At 33.8% G+C, this 17,017-nt stretch overlaps 1 protein-coding gene across 2 annotated transcripts in view; it reads left to right on the plus strand.

Annotated features, from left to right (window-relative positions):
* Window positions 1-17,017, plus strand: part of Stag1 (STAG1 cohesin complex component) — a 362,710-nt gene that overhangs the window by 104,411 nt on the left and 241,282 nt on the right. For both annotated transcript variants that reach the window (XM_076867213.2, XM_076867214.2), the window contains exon 3: window positions 3,990-4,092. In XM_076867213.2, the coding sequence (XP_076723328.1) occupies window positions 3,990-4,092 (103 nt within the window). The remainder of the gene's footprint in view (window positions 1-3,989; window positions 4,093-17,017) is intronic.

Consider the following 17,017-nt stretch of genomic DNA (forward strand, 5'->3'; position numbering starts at 1 on the left):
CTTGACTTGAATATAACACTGATTTTTTTGCAGTCCCCATGGTTTTTTGTTTGTTTGTTTGCTTTTGCTTTTTGTGTTTATGCACTTCTATCCTTACCTGTCTAACTCAGGTAAGGACTCAGGTATCCACCTATGTGTGTCTGTAGCAAAGTGTTATGCCTCTAACAAAGTTCCTTTGAACCCTCAAGTTTTAGGTAGGTGTCCTTCTGTGCTCCTACATTTCCATATGTTTTTTTTTCTTTCACCATGCTTAAAATAACATTCCCTCTCTCATTGTTTCTGATGCATCTCCTAAACTGCATTTTTGTGTCTCATTTTTTTGGTATGATTTTCTCCTGGCACACACTAATATTAGACAGGCCCTCATGTTAATAACTCTTTGATAAAATATGAAACAGGTTATATTTAAACTGTTAGTATTTAAAGATGATGTATGGATGTTTAGTGTTATTATGTTTTGTAACTAAAATATTTTCAGAAAAATGTAAATCTGTAATGTCTATGTATTTAGAGGGAATGGGTAAGTGAACTCTGGTTTAGATTTGTCAACTAGAGATAAAGTTGAAAACTAATAAACATGATTTTCTGGGGATTTTGTTGATGTGTTATATATTGTATCACAGCCTTCTGTCTTGGTGACAAAATACCTGAGACAATCAACTTATAAGGAAGATTGATTCATTTTGGCTTATAGTTTCAGAGGTTCTAGTCCATAATCAGTTGTCCCTGTTGAGTTGGTGAGGATCATGGTGGAGAGTATGTGGTTGACCAAACTGCTCATCTCATGGCAACCAGAAAGCAAAGAGAGAATGGAAGTGGCTGGAGCCCCAGCATCCCCTTCAAGGGCATGCCTCCACTGCTTCCTAAAGGTTTTATCACTTCCCTGTTGTTCCAAGGGTTGGTGACCAAGTCTTTAACACATGGGCCTTTGGGGGGACATGTTTTCAAACCATAGTACCTGTCTTCATTGTAGAGGAATAAAAACTTCAATTTCCACCATTTGTAAAGTAAAGATAATATATGGGTATAATATTGGAAAATAGCTATGTTCATTCATTTATATATTGTATATGATTACATTTATTCTGTGGCATCAGAGTATTAGCTGTAGAGATCTGAAGACCCACAGTCTAAAATATTAACTGTGAAGTCCTTTTAAGTTTGCTAAGTCCAAGATATTATTTATAATATTATTTATACTTTTAAATAGAAGATTTGCAAGCAGGGATTATATGAGAATGTTTTGGTAGTAATGTGTAGAATGGCTTGGACAGAGGGGATGATAAAAATAGGGAGATTAATTGAGATCATTTTGGGGAGTGGTGATCATGGTAATTAATAATAATGGAAGGAATGAGTGATAGATTATTATACTGAGAAGGATGACTGCGGAGGACTTGTTAGCAGGAGGCACAAGAGGAAAAGTGATACCATCATGAATTTGAATAAGAGAATAATAGTGGTGATACAAGTTTGATAGTAATTCCAAACACACTCATGCACTAAACTTTAAAAAGCAGTTAAATAATGATGTTTCCATTAGCAGAGAGAGCCAGAACTTAATCAGAATTGGCCTTAAGCTTTTTTCATTTTTAAAAATTACAATTAAAGCTGGGTACACTGATGCACACGTGTAATTCCAGCAGCTTGGGAGGCTCTGAGATGAGATAAGATCATGAGTTCAAACCCAGCCTAAGCAACAGCAAGGTGCTAAACAACTTAGTGAGATCCTGTTTCTAAATAAAATACAAAATAGCGCTGGGGATATGGCTCAGTGGTCATGAGTTCAAGCCCCAGTACAAACAAAACAAAACAAAACAAACAAAAAACCCACACACACATAAATTATACAAATTAATGGATTTCACTGTGATATTTCCATACATGCATATATTATACATTGATAAATGTCATCCATTCTTTTTCCACCCTTTTCCTCTTCTCATTCTCACCCCCCTTCCCTCCCTCTTCCTATTTCCCACTTTGGACTAATTTTAGATGTATTTGGTGAATGTGAGGTAGCTTTCAAAGAAGCACATATACAAGTTAATAATCTTGAATCAGAGATCTGAAATGTGGTCAGATCTACTGATAAGGTATCCAAGTAATTTTTATAGAAGTTATACATTAAGTGGAAGAGGTATATCTACAAAGGAGAAAAGAGCAGACACTGAAATTAAGCTTTAAGGAAGCAAAACAAGGAGAGATTAAGACTAAGAAGAACATTAGTGAAGCAGATTGAAAATAGTATATTTTGAATTAGGTTTACTATTGCTATTACTATTTTGTATCCTTCCTGCTTTTTGTCATTTTATGTAGTTCCTTAATAAGTAATGTAGAATTTAGTGAAGAGATTCTTGTTCATATGATCTATTCTTTTTCAGTGCCATGTTGGAGCCAACTTGTATTTGCTTGTGAAAGCCAAAACTTTCAGGAAGTTTTGAAAGCCAGTTAAATACAACCATAGCCATTATAAAACATTAAGTGACATAAGCCTAAAATTAAATCATACTAAAAATAAAAATATATACTCAAAATTCATAATTTTCTAATTATTTTGTATATATCACTATTGAGGTTGTAACTTAACACCTGTTGTATACATATGGTGGAATATGGTTTAATGATGTACTGCATTTCATCATTTCTCAACTCTTTATGCTACTTTGATAGTTTGAAATTGGCTATGGCTATGAAATATTCCCAGTATTTATACCATGAAAATGAGGAAATGCTACAAATCATGATTTGATTTACTGTTTAGTTTATTGTGTATGGAGTTTAGAAAATGAGAGGGAAGTTGTTAAAAATGTGCTCTAAACTTAGAGGTGTGTTAGATATAGCCTTACATTGTGAATAGCACAATATTCTTTTTTTTTTTTTTTTTTTTTAAAGAGAGAGAGAGACAGAGAAAGAATTTTAATTCCCCCCCCCCCCCCCCCCCCCCCCCCCCCCCCCCCCCGCCGCCGGACACAACATCTTTGTTTGTATGTGGTGCTGAGGATACAACCCAGGCCGCACGCATGCCAGGCGAGCTTGCTACCGCTTGAGCCACATCCCCAGCCCCACAATATTCTTCTAGTATTGAGAATTCTTCTGATTCAGCAAACAAGTTGCTTGTAGTATTGACTAATGAGTGAAATTCCAACTGAGATCTTTTTCATTTCACTTTTACATTCTGTTCATTAAAGTGAATAACAAAAAAATACTACTTTTTCATGTCAGAAACTCTTGTTTATTCTATTCATCAGTTACAACCATAATTTTAGATAAGGATGAAAGAATTATACTTATCAAAATCATTTTGTGAGAACCAAGTGGCTATGTGGAATTTGCAGTAAAGAGTAGTGTATATTTTAATATTATTTGTTGAATGTATACTATGAATCCTTTATTTTAATAATATTTGTAACATTTATAATAACTTACTTTTTAAGAGTCCCTTGATAAACATTTTTTAAATTAAATTCTTTATTCTGATTTGTCATATACAATGGCAGAATGCAATTCATTTCACATTACACATATGGAGCACAATTTTTCAAGTCACTGATTATACCCAAGTATTTTTGTAACATTTGTGTCTTCATACATGTACTTAGAGTTATGATGTCTAACTCATTCCACCATTTACTAGGATTTCTCTGACTTTAAGGATTTTAAAGAATTCCTCCTATCCCTCCATCTTTTTATAGTGAAGAATTAGTATTTTGCAGTTGTATTTTTGCATTTATATTTTATATATAAGCTGCCCTTTCCACAGTCATTTCCTCCTTTTAATTTTCCTCTTTATTTGGGAGTTCATTTCATTCAGTGTTAATGTGATATTAAGCAGGAAGGATAAAAATTTTGGTTTAGTGAAAAGTTTTTCTGAAAGTAGAAATATTAACCACCTGTATTTAGTGATACAACAGGAGATAAGGAAAGTAATAGAATAACGCTGCATTGTATTTATTAATTAATTTGTTTACTAAAATAATGTTTTCTAGGGATTCAACTAATGAAACTACTGCTCATTCTGATGCTGGCAGCGAACTTGAAGAAACAGAGGTCAAAGGAAAAAGAAAAAGGGGTCGTCCTGGCCGGCCTCCAGTATGTATTTACTTGTCTTCTTTATTTCTTTAATAGTCATGATATAAATGGGTTTTATAATAGCTATTTGTTAATTGTAGTACTAGTGCTGTTAAACACTCTTTTATTATTATTTGTAAAAATTCTAGTGAAGGCTTAGAAATTTTTGGAAACTTTTCTTTGTTAACTAGCTTAGCACTGATAAGAAAAAGGAAATTATTGTATCTTTTTTTGCCTTCCATATTTGGCACATCATTTGAAGGCATAGAAGTAGTTCTAACATTTACATGGGGTATAGTTATTTAAGACTCCTGCTTTTCACTTGAAATTCTTGATTACTTCTTTTTTGATTCTCTATTTTGATGTGCTCTTAAGTGGTCAGTTTGAGAGTACTAGTTTAAAGATCTGGGATTAGACTGAGAATATAGTCTCATTGATAGATGATTGAGAATTTTAGAAGATATTTAGATATTCTTTCTCTGAGGATACCTGTACATGTTCTAAGACTTTCAGTTAATTAAACATGCATAAACTTTTCAGAGATAATAGTAACAATATGTCAAGAGGTTAAGGCTTGTAGCATTCTGTACTCATGTATGACAATTTTTGATACTAGTAGTTTTTTTCCTCCCTCTGTGATGAAAGTTCTTATGAATAATTTTAGCCTACTTTTATAGGAGACATAGTAGTATCATGAATACCCCCACACACATTTACCCAGTCTCCATCTTCAACAAGTAGTATCATGACCCTTCCTACCCGTCTGCTATATACCAATTGTCCATCTTCAGCAGTTCTTTTTTTTTTAATGTAATTTTTAAATTTATATATGATAGCAGAATGCATTTTCACATCTTCATACATGTATTTTATATAATGATGAGGATCTCCTTTCACCATCCATGCTTCCCTTCACCATCCCCTTCTCCCTTCTTTTCCCTTCCATTCAGCAGTTCTTAATATGGCCAGTCTTGTTTCATCTCTCCACCTCTTTGCTTTCTTTCCTTCTCATGTTATTTTTAAGGCAATCCCAGACATTATTTCATTTGTAAATATTTTAATATGTATAAATGTGTTGGATAAAACAATCTATGCTTTTCCTCTATTCTCACCACAACAGTCAACAAGGAAGACTTCAGTGACCTCAGAAGGTTTAGGGATTGTTTTTTCCTTACCAGTAAGTAAGCAAGCAAGTATTTTGTAGAAGCAGACATCAGCTGGTTATCTTGTAATCCAATTTATTCTGACACCATCTATCTGGCTTGGGTTCTGCCACTGATTCACAATCCCAGTGTATCATCTACCTGAAGATAGTATCAGATACCATAGGTTGAGGGCTCAGTCCCCAAACTCCCACTACCAGTAGTTATAAGGCCCAGGTTGTTTTGCCTGTGCTTCTAACCCAACTGTCTATAAATTGGGTTTCCTACAGCCCTTTCCTTTGATTAATTTGCTTGAGCAGCTCACAAAACTCAGGGAAATAGTTAGCTTTACCAGTTTATTATAAAGGATATTATGAAAAATGAAGATAAAGAGAAGCATAGGTAGAGATATGAGAGAAGGGGCACTGAGCTTTAATACTTGTTGAGGGTGTGCCACCTTCTGGGAACCTCCACATGTCCAGCTGGCCAGAATCTCTCTGAACTCTGGTCTTTGGGGGTTTTATGGAAACTTTATTGCATATCTAATGCTAGTTCACTGGATCGGGAAACCCAGCAAGGCCTGTCTGCTTCAATACCTTTTTGACCTCTCTCCAGGGTATGGGGTAGGAGGCCTCTGGAATGAGGTGAGCGTCTCATGACCTAGTACCAGGCAAGGATAATTTAGATTGGGGGGGGTGGGGGCAGCTCCAAGACAAGAAAGCAAGGGAAGCAGAGTTTGTTGGACCTGCTTTAGGGAAGAGAGTTTCTACTTTCTATGGCCTGCCTTGAGGTCAGAGAGATGATCCAGGAATACGTGAAAACAAAAAATATTGATTGTAATATTATAGTCACTTAAAAAAAGTGAGGGCTTACTTTGTTTTCACTGCAATATTAGTATCACACCCCAAGATAACAGTGTTTTATTAATATAACCCAAAAATCACTTACATAGTTTGTTGGTTAGAAACATGATGCAAATTCTACCCACCTGTTGTAGTTTATGGTTATGTTGTTTAACCAGTTATTGTAGATAGATAAATAGATATAAATATAGAAGTCTTTCATAGTGAGTTAATAAGATTTTTTGATATAATTACTTTTCTGTTTGCCAGAATTCTTAGTTACTTATTTTTCCAGGTCAAACTTGTTTTTTTTTTTTTTCCAAGATGGAAGGCAAACTACTTCCATTTGCGCACACACTTGTTACACTTGGTTTAACTTCTAACTTTATTTAGTGAAATTGCAGCTATATAATCTAATAGATAAATAGTACATCTACAGGATGAACTTGGAATTGGAAAAAATATCACAGTAAAATAACATTTTAGACTTGTGTTATTTATACTTCAGTCATTATATTCATACTCAGTAGTTCACAGGGCTGTCCACTCCATTTCATGATAAGGGAGACAACACAACCCAGTAGAATACTACCTCCTGAGGTGTTTTTTTAAAAAAAAAAAAAAAAAATTTTTTTGTTTTAGTTGTATTTGGACACAATACCTTTATTTTATTTTTATGTGATGCTGAGGATCAAACCCCACATATGCCAGGTGAGCCTTCTACCTCTGAGACACAACCCCTAGTCCCCTCCTGAGCTTTTAAATTGGGCTTTGCATTGAGTGGTGATTTTTATGTCGTTTAATCCTCACACCACTGCTATGAAATAGCTCTTCGTGCATTTTACACAGCAGAAAACAGACAGTGAGTAGCAGAATTAGGATTTAAATGAATATCCCAATTCCCATATTCTTTTTCTTAAGGAAGTCGGAATACCAGTCTGTTAATATTGAAATAAATGATTGTCAGAATGATCATATTTGACTTATGTACCAGGTACTTGTTCTGAAGACTGATTGGGCATTTTATGTCAACTAGTTCCTTTTTGGATAAATGCAAATTTGAATAATATATAACTAATTTTTTGTGGTTGTAAATGGAGAACATGTCTTTATTTTATTTATTTTTATGTGGTGCTAGGGATCGAAACCAGTGCCTTACACGTGCTGGGCAAGCGATTATATATAACTTTGTTTAGCTATGTTTTATTACATTCTTTAATTTATTCTTATTTCTGCTTCTTTACTTCCTTTAAAAAATTTTAATTGGCCCATAATTGTATGCATTTATGAGGTACATTATATATTGTGATGTACACAATGTATAATGATTAAATCAGGGTAATTATTGTATCTAGTTCAATTTTGTTAAGTTGTATGTGTTTGGGTATTTATCCTTTTTTTTTTTTCTTTTTTAAAAATATTCTGTTTTTTTTTTAAGTTGTATATAATACCTTTATTTTATTTTTATGTGGTGGTGAGGATCAAACCCAGTGCCCCATATGTGCTAGACAAGCAGTATACTGCTGAGCCAAACCCCAGCTCATATTTATTGCTTTTTCAAAAGGGTTTATCTATGTTTGTTAATGGATTACTTTTTTTTTTTTTTTTAAAGAGAGAGAGGTATCGAGAGAGAGAGAATTTTTTTTTTTAATATTTATTTTTTAGTTATCGGCGGGCACAACATCTTTGTTTGTATGTGGTGCTGAGGATCGAACCCGGGTCGCACGCATGCCAGGCGAGCGCGCTACCGCTTGAGCCACATCCCCAGCCCCCAATGGATTACTTTTTTAAGGGAACTTATTCTGTTTTTATTCATTTGGTTAACTATAAACAGTCTTAAGGGCATACTAATAGGAACAGTTTTGCTTTCCTTGTTAACATATGCATAGGGTTCACCTTATGTTTAGGGGACATTTCAGTATATAAATATTTTTAATATGCTAACTTTTCAAAAAATTTTTTTGCCACTAGACCTCCTTTTTGTGGAAGTAGGACAGTTGTCCTATGTAGTATTTGTTGTTATTGCATCTCTTTATGCAAATAATTACAGGCTTACCTCAGAGACATTGCAGATTTGGTTGTAGAACACCACAATAGAGTGAGTCATACCAATTTTTTATTTCCCAGGACAAGTAAAAATTATGTTTACACTGTATTGTTGTGTGTTAAGCGTGCCATAGCATTGTATCTAAAAATGTATACCTTAGTTATAATACGTTTTGGGAAAAAATGCTAAGTCATTTGAGCCTTGAGTGAGTCATTTTGCTTTTTTGGTGGAGGATCTTACCTGCCTATTGATAGTTGCTGACTGATTAGGGTGGTGGTTGTTGAACCAGGCTTGTGATTGCTGTTGAATGTGGCTCTGTAAATTTCTTAATATAAGATAATAACGAAGTTGTCACTGCAGTTGACTCTTCTGTTAATGGACAATTTCTCTGTAGCGTTCATTGCTCTTTGTGTTAGTATCTTATTCATTCTGTCAAAATTGCAGTCAGTTCTTTCAAGCCCTGCCTTTGCTTTATCAACTAAAGTTATGTAGTACTCAGCCCTTTTTTTGTCATTTAAGCATTGTTCACAGCATTTTCTCAGAAGCCATTTCGATCTCTAGAAAATCTTTCTTCACTCATCTTTCAGTAGCAACTTCTCAGCTACTAAAGTTTTATCATGAGATTACACCAATTTATTCACATCCTCAGGCTCATCCCTAATTGTTCTTATTATTTCTAGCACATGCAGAGTCTTCCTCTGCAGAAGTCCTCGGCCCTGAAAATCATCTATGAGGGTTGGAATCAACTTATTTTAAACTCCTATTAATGCTGGTATTTGGCCTCGTCCCATGAATCACATCTGTTCATAATAGAATGTATGATGGTAAATCTTTTCCAGAAGATTTTCCATTGATTTTCCCCAGATTCATCAGAGGAATCATTCTGTGTGGCAGTGGTAGTATTTTTATTTAGTATTTTTTAAATATAAGATTTGGAAGTCACAAATACTCTTTGATCCACTGGCTGCAAAATGGATGTTATTAGCAGGAAAGAAAACAACATTAATCTCATTGTACATTTCCATCAGATTTCCATCAGATGACCAGGTGCATTGTCAATGGAAAGTACACTCCCACCCCATACCCAAAAAGCAGTAGGCCCGAACAGTGGGATGTTGTAAATAGGTGTCTCGTCATTCAGGTTTTATTGTTGCATTTATAAAACATTGCACATTTAGTATAATTCTTAAGAACCCTAGGATTTTCAGAATGGTAGTTGAACGTTGATTTTAGCTTAAAGTCACCATTTGGCTTAGTCCACAGCAAGTCAACCTGTTCTTTGAAGCCTTGAATGCAGGCATTTACACATCCTTCTCTAGCACCTTCTTCTATTGTAAGGCTATTTCATCTACATCGGAAGCCTCTTGTTTGGTATAGCCAATTATCAATTATCTTGTCTAGATGTTCTGGGTAACAGGGAATAGGGAGACTTGAGGAGAGGAAAACATGCTCCAGGACCACCAGTTATTGGAGCAGCTAGAACACAATACCATTTATTGACTAAACTCATCATATTGTATTTGCTTTATAAGAGTAAAGCAAAGATCCCTAATCATGGATCACCACAATAAGTGAAAAATCATATTTTTTCACAATATGAAAATAATTTCATATTTTTCATATGAAATATAAGTATTACCAAAATCTTCAGAGATAGAAAATGAGCACATACCATTGGAAAAATGGCACCAATAGACTTTAGTTGATGCAGAATTGCCACAGACCTTCACAGTTAATGTGAAATTCTAGAATATGAGGAGTGCTTTGAAAGATATCTTAACACTATGCAGTATCATTCTTATACCATTGTGATTGTACTGATAAAACATCTTATATGTCTACACACAACACTTCTTTGGTGATCACATCCAATCTCATGACTAATCTGACATCTCAGATTTATGTCTTTATTTCACAGATTATGACTTGTATTCAGATACCTTTTGAGCTCTTCATTTAGATATTTAATGGGCCTAAAGTGTTTAAAAACCTATAAAGAAGATAGAGTTTCCTATCTTCTGCCCACCTTGTCAGTAATGGCAGGCTTTCCCCTGTAATTGCTCAGATCAACTTTGGAGTCATCCTTGATTCTTTCTTAACCTGTATTCAGTCTGTTAGGAAATCCTCTTTAGTCTAATTGCAAATATTATCTACCATTTTTAAAATTCAAACTATTAAAATAGTTTAAGCTAACATGTGCTTTTGCTCAAACCTGTCAGACTTGTTCTTGTCTTAAGGTCCTGTTTCAAAGTGTAAATTTTTGTATGCCCCTCTCCCCACTTTCCCCAATATAGCTTTCTCTCTTTCCTTCTTTCAGTTCTTGCTCAGAGGTCGTTTTTTTTCATTAAGCCCTCTCCTAATAATAGTATTTACCATTACAAATTCTCATCCCAACCTGGCTACCTTTTCTGATTTTGTATGTATATATTTGTGCACACCTGTTTCACTCCCTATTTCCATGGGACTTAATTGCCATCCAGCACAGTACAGTCATCCCTGAGTATCTGTGGAAGATTGTTTCAGGTCAGATACAAAACTCCAAGATGTTCAAATCTTTTATGTAAAACTGTGTAGTAAATATATGAAGTTTACTTCAGAAACCCAAACTGTGCAGTATTACATATAAACGACATATAAATTTCCTTGTGCTTGATATCATCTATAGATTAATTTATAATACCTAATTCAATAAATGCTATTTAAAGGGTCATTACACTCTTTTGTTCAGAGAATAATGTTCAAGGGGAAAAGTCTGTACATGTTCAGAAAAGATGTAACCATTGAAGACCTAACTACCTCCTATATATCAGCCACAACATATTTTCAGTTATTGATTGGTTGAATCCAGTATTGGATAGGGAGGATCAACTGTGTACATCTTACTGAATTTGCTTATTGTCTGTCTCCTTCAACTAGAAGGCAAGCCTGCACAATGGCACTGATTTTTTTTTTCTGTGTGATTTATTTACTAGTGTCTGACCTTTATTAAGTGCTTAGTAAATATTTATTGAGTAAATGATTAAATCAGCACTTTTTTCTTCCCCTAGTGTTTTAAAAGGCTTTTATTTTAAAATAATTTCACACACATATTCTAAGAATTTCCAGACACTCTGTATAGATTGTCCAAAAGTTAGCATTTTTTTTTTACATTTTCTTTATCATATTTTTGGTTTTTTTGTGCATGTACTTGTGTACAACTCTTTCTCTCTGTGTACACACATCTGGGTAAGTATATCTATATAGTGTATATAAAATGTTATGTCCTTATTATTTTTGAACTGTTTTAAAGACATAGTGCTATTTTACTTTTAATACTTTAGTATGAATTTTGTAGAAATCAAAAACATTCTACATAATCATGATAGTACAGTTATGAAAATGAGGACAACGGTATTGACATAACACTTGCCCTAATGATGCCTAAAAGAAAAGAAAAACATTAAACTTATTTCTAACTTTGGATTCGTGTTGCTTTTAGTTTTCATATATATCAGTACTTCTATAACTAACTCATCTTAAATGTCCCTGCTCTTATGGTTTTTTTTTTAAGGATTTTGTTCCCTTTATCCTAATTACATGAGGACCAATACTTTTGTATCTTCAACATTATTCAGCTTTCAGATTGGCATAGTTGATATGCAGTTTAAAAAAAAAATTCTCCTTCTATACGTATAAATAGACAAATATAAACAATGAGTACAATATAGGTTAACAGATGATTTTATTTATAATAATTGTATCATAAATTAAGGCTTTTATTTAGAATATTGTAAATTTCATATTTAAATTAGTTTTAATGGCTAGAGAGAAGTACCATAATTAATCAAGTCCTTATTGTTCACTATTCTAAACCATGCTAACATAAACTATTTTACAAATCAATTTAGCTGTAAAGCCGTTGGTTTTGTTTAAAAAATTCCTAACAGTGGAGTTGAGTAGTCAAAAAGGTATCCCCTATTTTCCTAATCTTTTTTCTTTTACTCTTTTTGTGGTGCTGAGGCTTGAACTCATGGCCACCTGCATGCTAGGCAAATGCTTTACCAAGGATCTACATTCCTAAAATGGCATTCCCCATTTTACCTTTACAGTGATTGTAAATCTTTGCTAATTTTTAAGTGGTAAAGCTTTCAATACTTTTAAAAATATTTGTTATTTATGTTTTGTGAAATTTAACATTTCCTGCACTATACTTTGCATTTTTATTTTTCAAAGAAACAAAAAAGTCTACAGAATAATTTTTACACAGCTTTAAGTCTGTGTACATTTGAATTTATATTTGTCAGTTGAACTTGTGTCTCTTTTTCTTCTGTCAAACTAGCTTTATTGACTTTTTCTTAATTTTTCACTTTTCCTTCTGACTAGTTAATTAGTGCTAGACTTCCATCCACCCACTTATTTATTTGTTTGTTTGTTAAGGACCACCACAGTTCTCCCAGGAACACAGAATTAAAACCTGAGTCACTATTCAATTTTCTGACCCTCCCTGAGTTACTTTCTTAAATCTAATGAAATGCCATATCTCATTTACTTACCTATCTTCCATATTTATATTTCCCAAGTTCCTGTATTTAGGTCTCATTTTATTAGAATTTGCATTGTTACCTGTCTGCTATTATTCTTTCTTCTAATTCAGTGTATTTTGTTTTTTAATGCTGTCTTGTTGGTCTGTTTTTACGTGTTCAAATGGCAAGCAGTGCTTTTTAATTTTAACTACCTTACAATGTAATGTTTTGCTGTATTTCTTGATTCATAACCAATAGGATTCATCTCTCTTGTCCTTTTATCTATGGCTTTTGCTTTCCTACTTCCAACACTTGTTCATGATATTTTTTTACTTTCTTGAGTTTATTTTTTCTAAGTTCTCTCTGTGCTTATCTTATAATACTAATATTACTATTTTATGAAACAAGTAAGTCTCAACTTGTAGGTCTTTTTTTTTTTCGTGTGTGTGTATGTGTGTGTGAACCTTTCCCTGGTTACCAATACCAAAAATAATCTTTGCCTTCTTAACTCCTTTCAGCACTTATCTTAAACCAAAGTTCCATGAAAGATATTTTCTTAAAGATTTTAAAAATTTTTTTAGTTTTATTTTTTAGTTGTTGTAGACCTTTATATGTGGTGCTGAGAATTGAACCCAGTGCCTCAACATGCCAGGCAAGTGCGCTACCGCTGAGCCCAGCCCCAGCCCCAGATTAATTTTTTTCTGTACCTGTTTATCTGCATATCTTAATCTTTTAATTATATGTATATAACCATTTTCTAGTAAACTGTTCCAAATATATTAATTTACCTTATTTGGATAAAAGGGTTTTTAAAATACACATTCATAGTTTATGAATAAAGTCAGATAAGGTTATATGTTTTACTGTTATTAAGTGTTTTGAGTTCTTATTCTGGATGTTAATCCCCTTTTGAATAAGCAGCTGGCAGAGACCCTCTTCCATTCTGTGAAGCTCTTTCTTCACAGTCATAATTGTTTTCTTTGCTGTGCTCAAGCTTTTAAGTTTCCTGCTGTTCCACTATTGGTTCTTGTTTTTTTTGAGCTGTAGGGTTCTTGTTAAGGAAGTCAGTGCCTGCTCTGATGTGGTGTAGTGTTGAGCCTGTTCCCTCTAGTTTCATGTTTCTGGCTTAATTCCTGGGCCTTTGATCTACTTGGAGTTGACTTTTGTGCAGGGTGAGAAACAGTAATCTAGTTTTGTTCTTCTATATATGGATAGCCAATTTTTCCAGCATTGTTTGTTTAAAAGACTATCTTTACCATATATTTTTGGCACCTTGTCGAGTATCTGATGACTCTGTGGATTTGTCTTCGTGTCTGTCTTCTATCCTGTTGGTCTTCATGTCTTTTTTGATGCCAGCACCATTGCTGTTTTTGTTACTATGACTGTAGTTATAATTGGAGAAGCAAATATTTTGATGCACCAGCATTAATCTTGTTTGGGATTGCTTTGGCTCTTCTGGGTCTTTTTTTTTTTTTTTTTGGTACTAGGGATTATACCCAGGGACATTCAAATACTGAGCCCATCTCTTACCTTTTTTATATTTTGAGAAAGGGTCTTAACGTTGCTTAGGGCCTCACTAAATTGTGGAGGCTGGCTTTGAATTCACAGTGTTCTGCCTAAGTCTCCTGAACTGCTGGGATTACAGGCATGCATCACTGGGCCCAGCTTATTCTTTTCAAAGGAATTCGAGGACTGTTGTTTTCTAGCTGTGAAGAATGTCATTGATACTTTCATGGTGGAATTGCATTCAGTCTGTGGTTTTTGGTGTTATGGCCATTTTAGCAATATTTGTTACTTAATATGTTGCAGGGAAGGATTTGTTTTGGATATTTCAATTTTATTTTCATTAAGAGTGTCATTACCATTTTTTTTCCCTCATCATATCCTTTGAAATTAGCTGCAGCAGTGAAGTCTAATTTCTGTATTACTAGCCCTGTGGGCTGAAGACATTTTACTTACTCTATTGTTTATAGTATACAATAAGCACAACTGTTTCTTTTTCACCACTAATTTACAAAATTGTATTAGGATGCTGAACCATACATCTTAAGTACTACAAGTTCTTTGAAAGCCTTGTGGTACCAGGTAGAAAGATTAACTTTTTTATGTGTCTGATACATAGTAACTATGTGATGAATAAAAAAATAAAAGTGTTCAATGAATGATAAAATATTTTCTAGTAAATTATATTTTGTGGAATGAGTGAGTAAGGTAACATTGGGGATTGGAATAGTCACAGAAGTGTTTCTAGACAGTAAATTTCTTAGAACTGGCTTTAAAATTTGAAATATCAAGAAAAGTGCTGTCTTGTTTTATGGACTCTTGTCTTTTAAAATCCTTTTATGGAATCCTTTAAATGATTAAAGATAACATCATGTGGACATTTTTAATTTGTCTGCTTTTCTGTTTGTACTTATCTTTTAAGAAAAACATTTTTTAAGAAAAAAATTATTGACGAAAGATTGTTGTTTTCTTTTATCTTCCATTTTAAAACTGTTTATTAAAGGTTTCTGGTCTGGTTGGCTACATAGTGAGAGATGTCCCTTGAGGATCAGAAAATTGATCATATATGAAATTATTGAGCCCAAAAGTATGTTGAGATTAATGGATTAATGGAAGCTATTCCATTAATGGAAGTATTCAGTGTTGGAAAAGGGGATTCAAATCTGGAAAAAGCTAGAACGAACTTGGTATTAGATTAATATTGGCATCAGCAGTGGACTTAAGGTTTTCTATATATGTAGATGGATACAGAGGCAATATATTTGCATGCTTGTGCAAGTGTGTGTTGGTGTGTGTGTATGAGAGAGACACTACTGAAAGAGTAATAGAAATAAAGAATGTGCTCAACGAATTATGAGGCTTAATAAAAGTAACATAGAAGCCAGTTTGAAGAAGACTCTTCTGGGGAAAATTGAGAATAAAAATAGACTGTAATCCATTGAATAAAGTAAGAACTCCTGGTCCACATTGAAATACGTAAGGGGAATGCCAAGTAATAAAAGTAGAAAGATGGATGGAATTAGAAAATCTCCATTTGTTAGCTATCCTAATAATAGGTTATTCAGGAAACACCAAATGGATCCAAAAAACAAGTAGATGAATGATCTGATGGTATATATTTACAAGTTTTGTTCTTATCTCACAAAATACTTGTAAAATTACAAAGTGAGAAAGAGTAACTTCATGTCAGAGAAATCAGGCCTATGCTTCTTTAACCAAGAAGTTAAAATTAACTTGGATGATGGTGCATGCCTATAATCCCAGCAGCTTCAGTGGCTGAGGTAAAAAGAATCATAAGTTCAAACCAGCCTTAGCAGCTTAGTAAGAACCTGTCTTGAAATAAAAAGTAAAAAGGACTGGGTCTGTGGCTCAAGGGTTAAGTGCCTCTGGGTTCAACCTCCAGTATCCCCCCAAAAAAGATGGTGATTAGGCTGATTGCCTCATATCTTTTCTGATAAAGGATCCACATAGAAGAATGGACTGCTATTTCTCTGATATTCTTGCTGAAAATACATAAGTGAAATCTAATCTTGGAGAAACTCAGACTAAAATGAGGAACAGTCCACAAAATAATTGGCCACCATTCAAAAAATATCAAGGTCATTAGTTAAAGAAGATAGATATATTATTCTATATTGAGAAAAAATAAAGAGAGGTGACATCTAAGTATGTGTGATCTTAGTGTGGATCATTTTTTTGTAAAAGACATTGTGATAAATTTCCTTGGCATCTGTGGATTAAATGGATGATTTGAAACAAAGGCATTTTCTGATTTAGTTGGTTGTACTAAGATTGTGTTGCAGAGTGTCTTTAGGGTGTTTATCATTATCTACATCTTTCAGTGGTTCAGGAAAAAAAATTGTATAAGAGGTAGGGCAACATGATAACTGTGGAATCTCAGTGAAGGATATACAACAGTTCTTCTAGTATTCTTGGGAGCTTTTATATAAATTTGCTTTTATTTAGAAATTAAAAACAAGATTATGATGTGATTTGTTTAATAGTCTGTGTAACACATTGCTTTGTGTTCTGAAAGCAACAGTGAAATCATGACAACTTTGAAAGTAAATTATCCCTCATGGTGGTGATTGAACCCAGGGACCCTTTACCAGTGAGTTACATCCTACCCCTATGTATTTATCTAATTTAATTTAGTTTTTAAGACTGGTCCCGTTAAGTTGCTAAGGCTGGCCTAAAACTGGTAATTATCCTGCCTCATCCTCCTGAGTAGCTGGGATTGCAGGCATGAACTACTGCACCTGGTATCTTTGAAAGCTTTAAGGTGATAAACTATCATCATCAGATATTTTATGTGAAAACTGCTCCCTCAACCTATCCAAAATTAGGTAGCCTGCCCTTTTTTACTGAGATGTAAAGTTCATGAGGACCAATATATTTAGTTGTAAAGTA

This window comes from Callospermophilus lateralis, chromosome 10 (assembly GCF_048772815.1).
Source record: "Callospermophilus lateralis isolate mCalLat2 chromosome 10, mCalLat2.hap1, whole genome shotgun sequence".
NCBI classification, from domain to species: Eukaryota; Metazoa; Chordata; class Mammalia; order Rodentia; family Sciuridae; genus Callospermophilus; species Callospermophilus lateralis.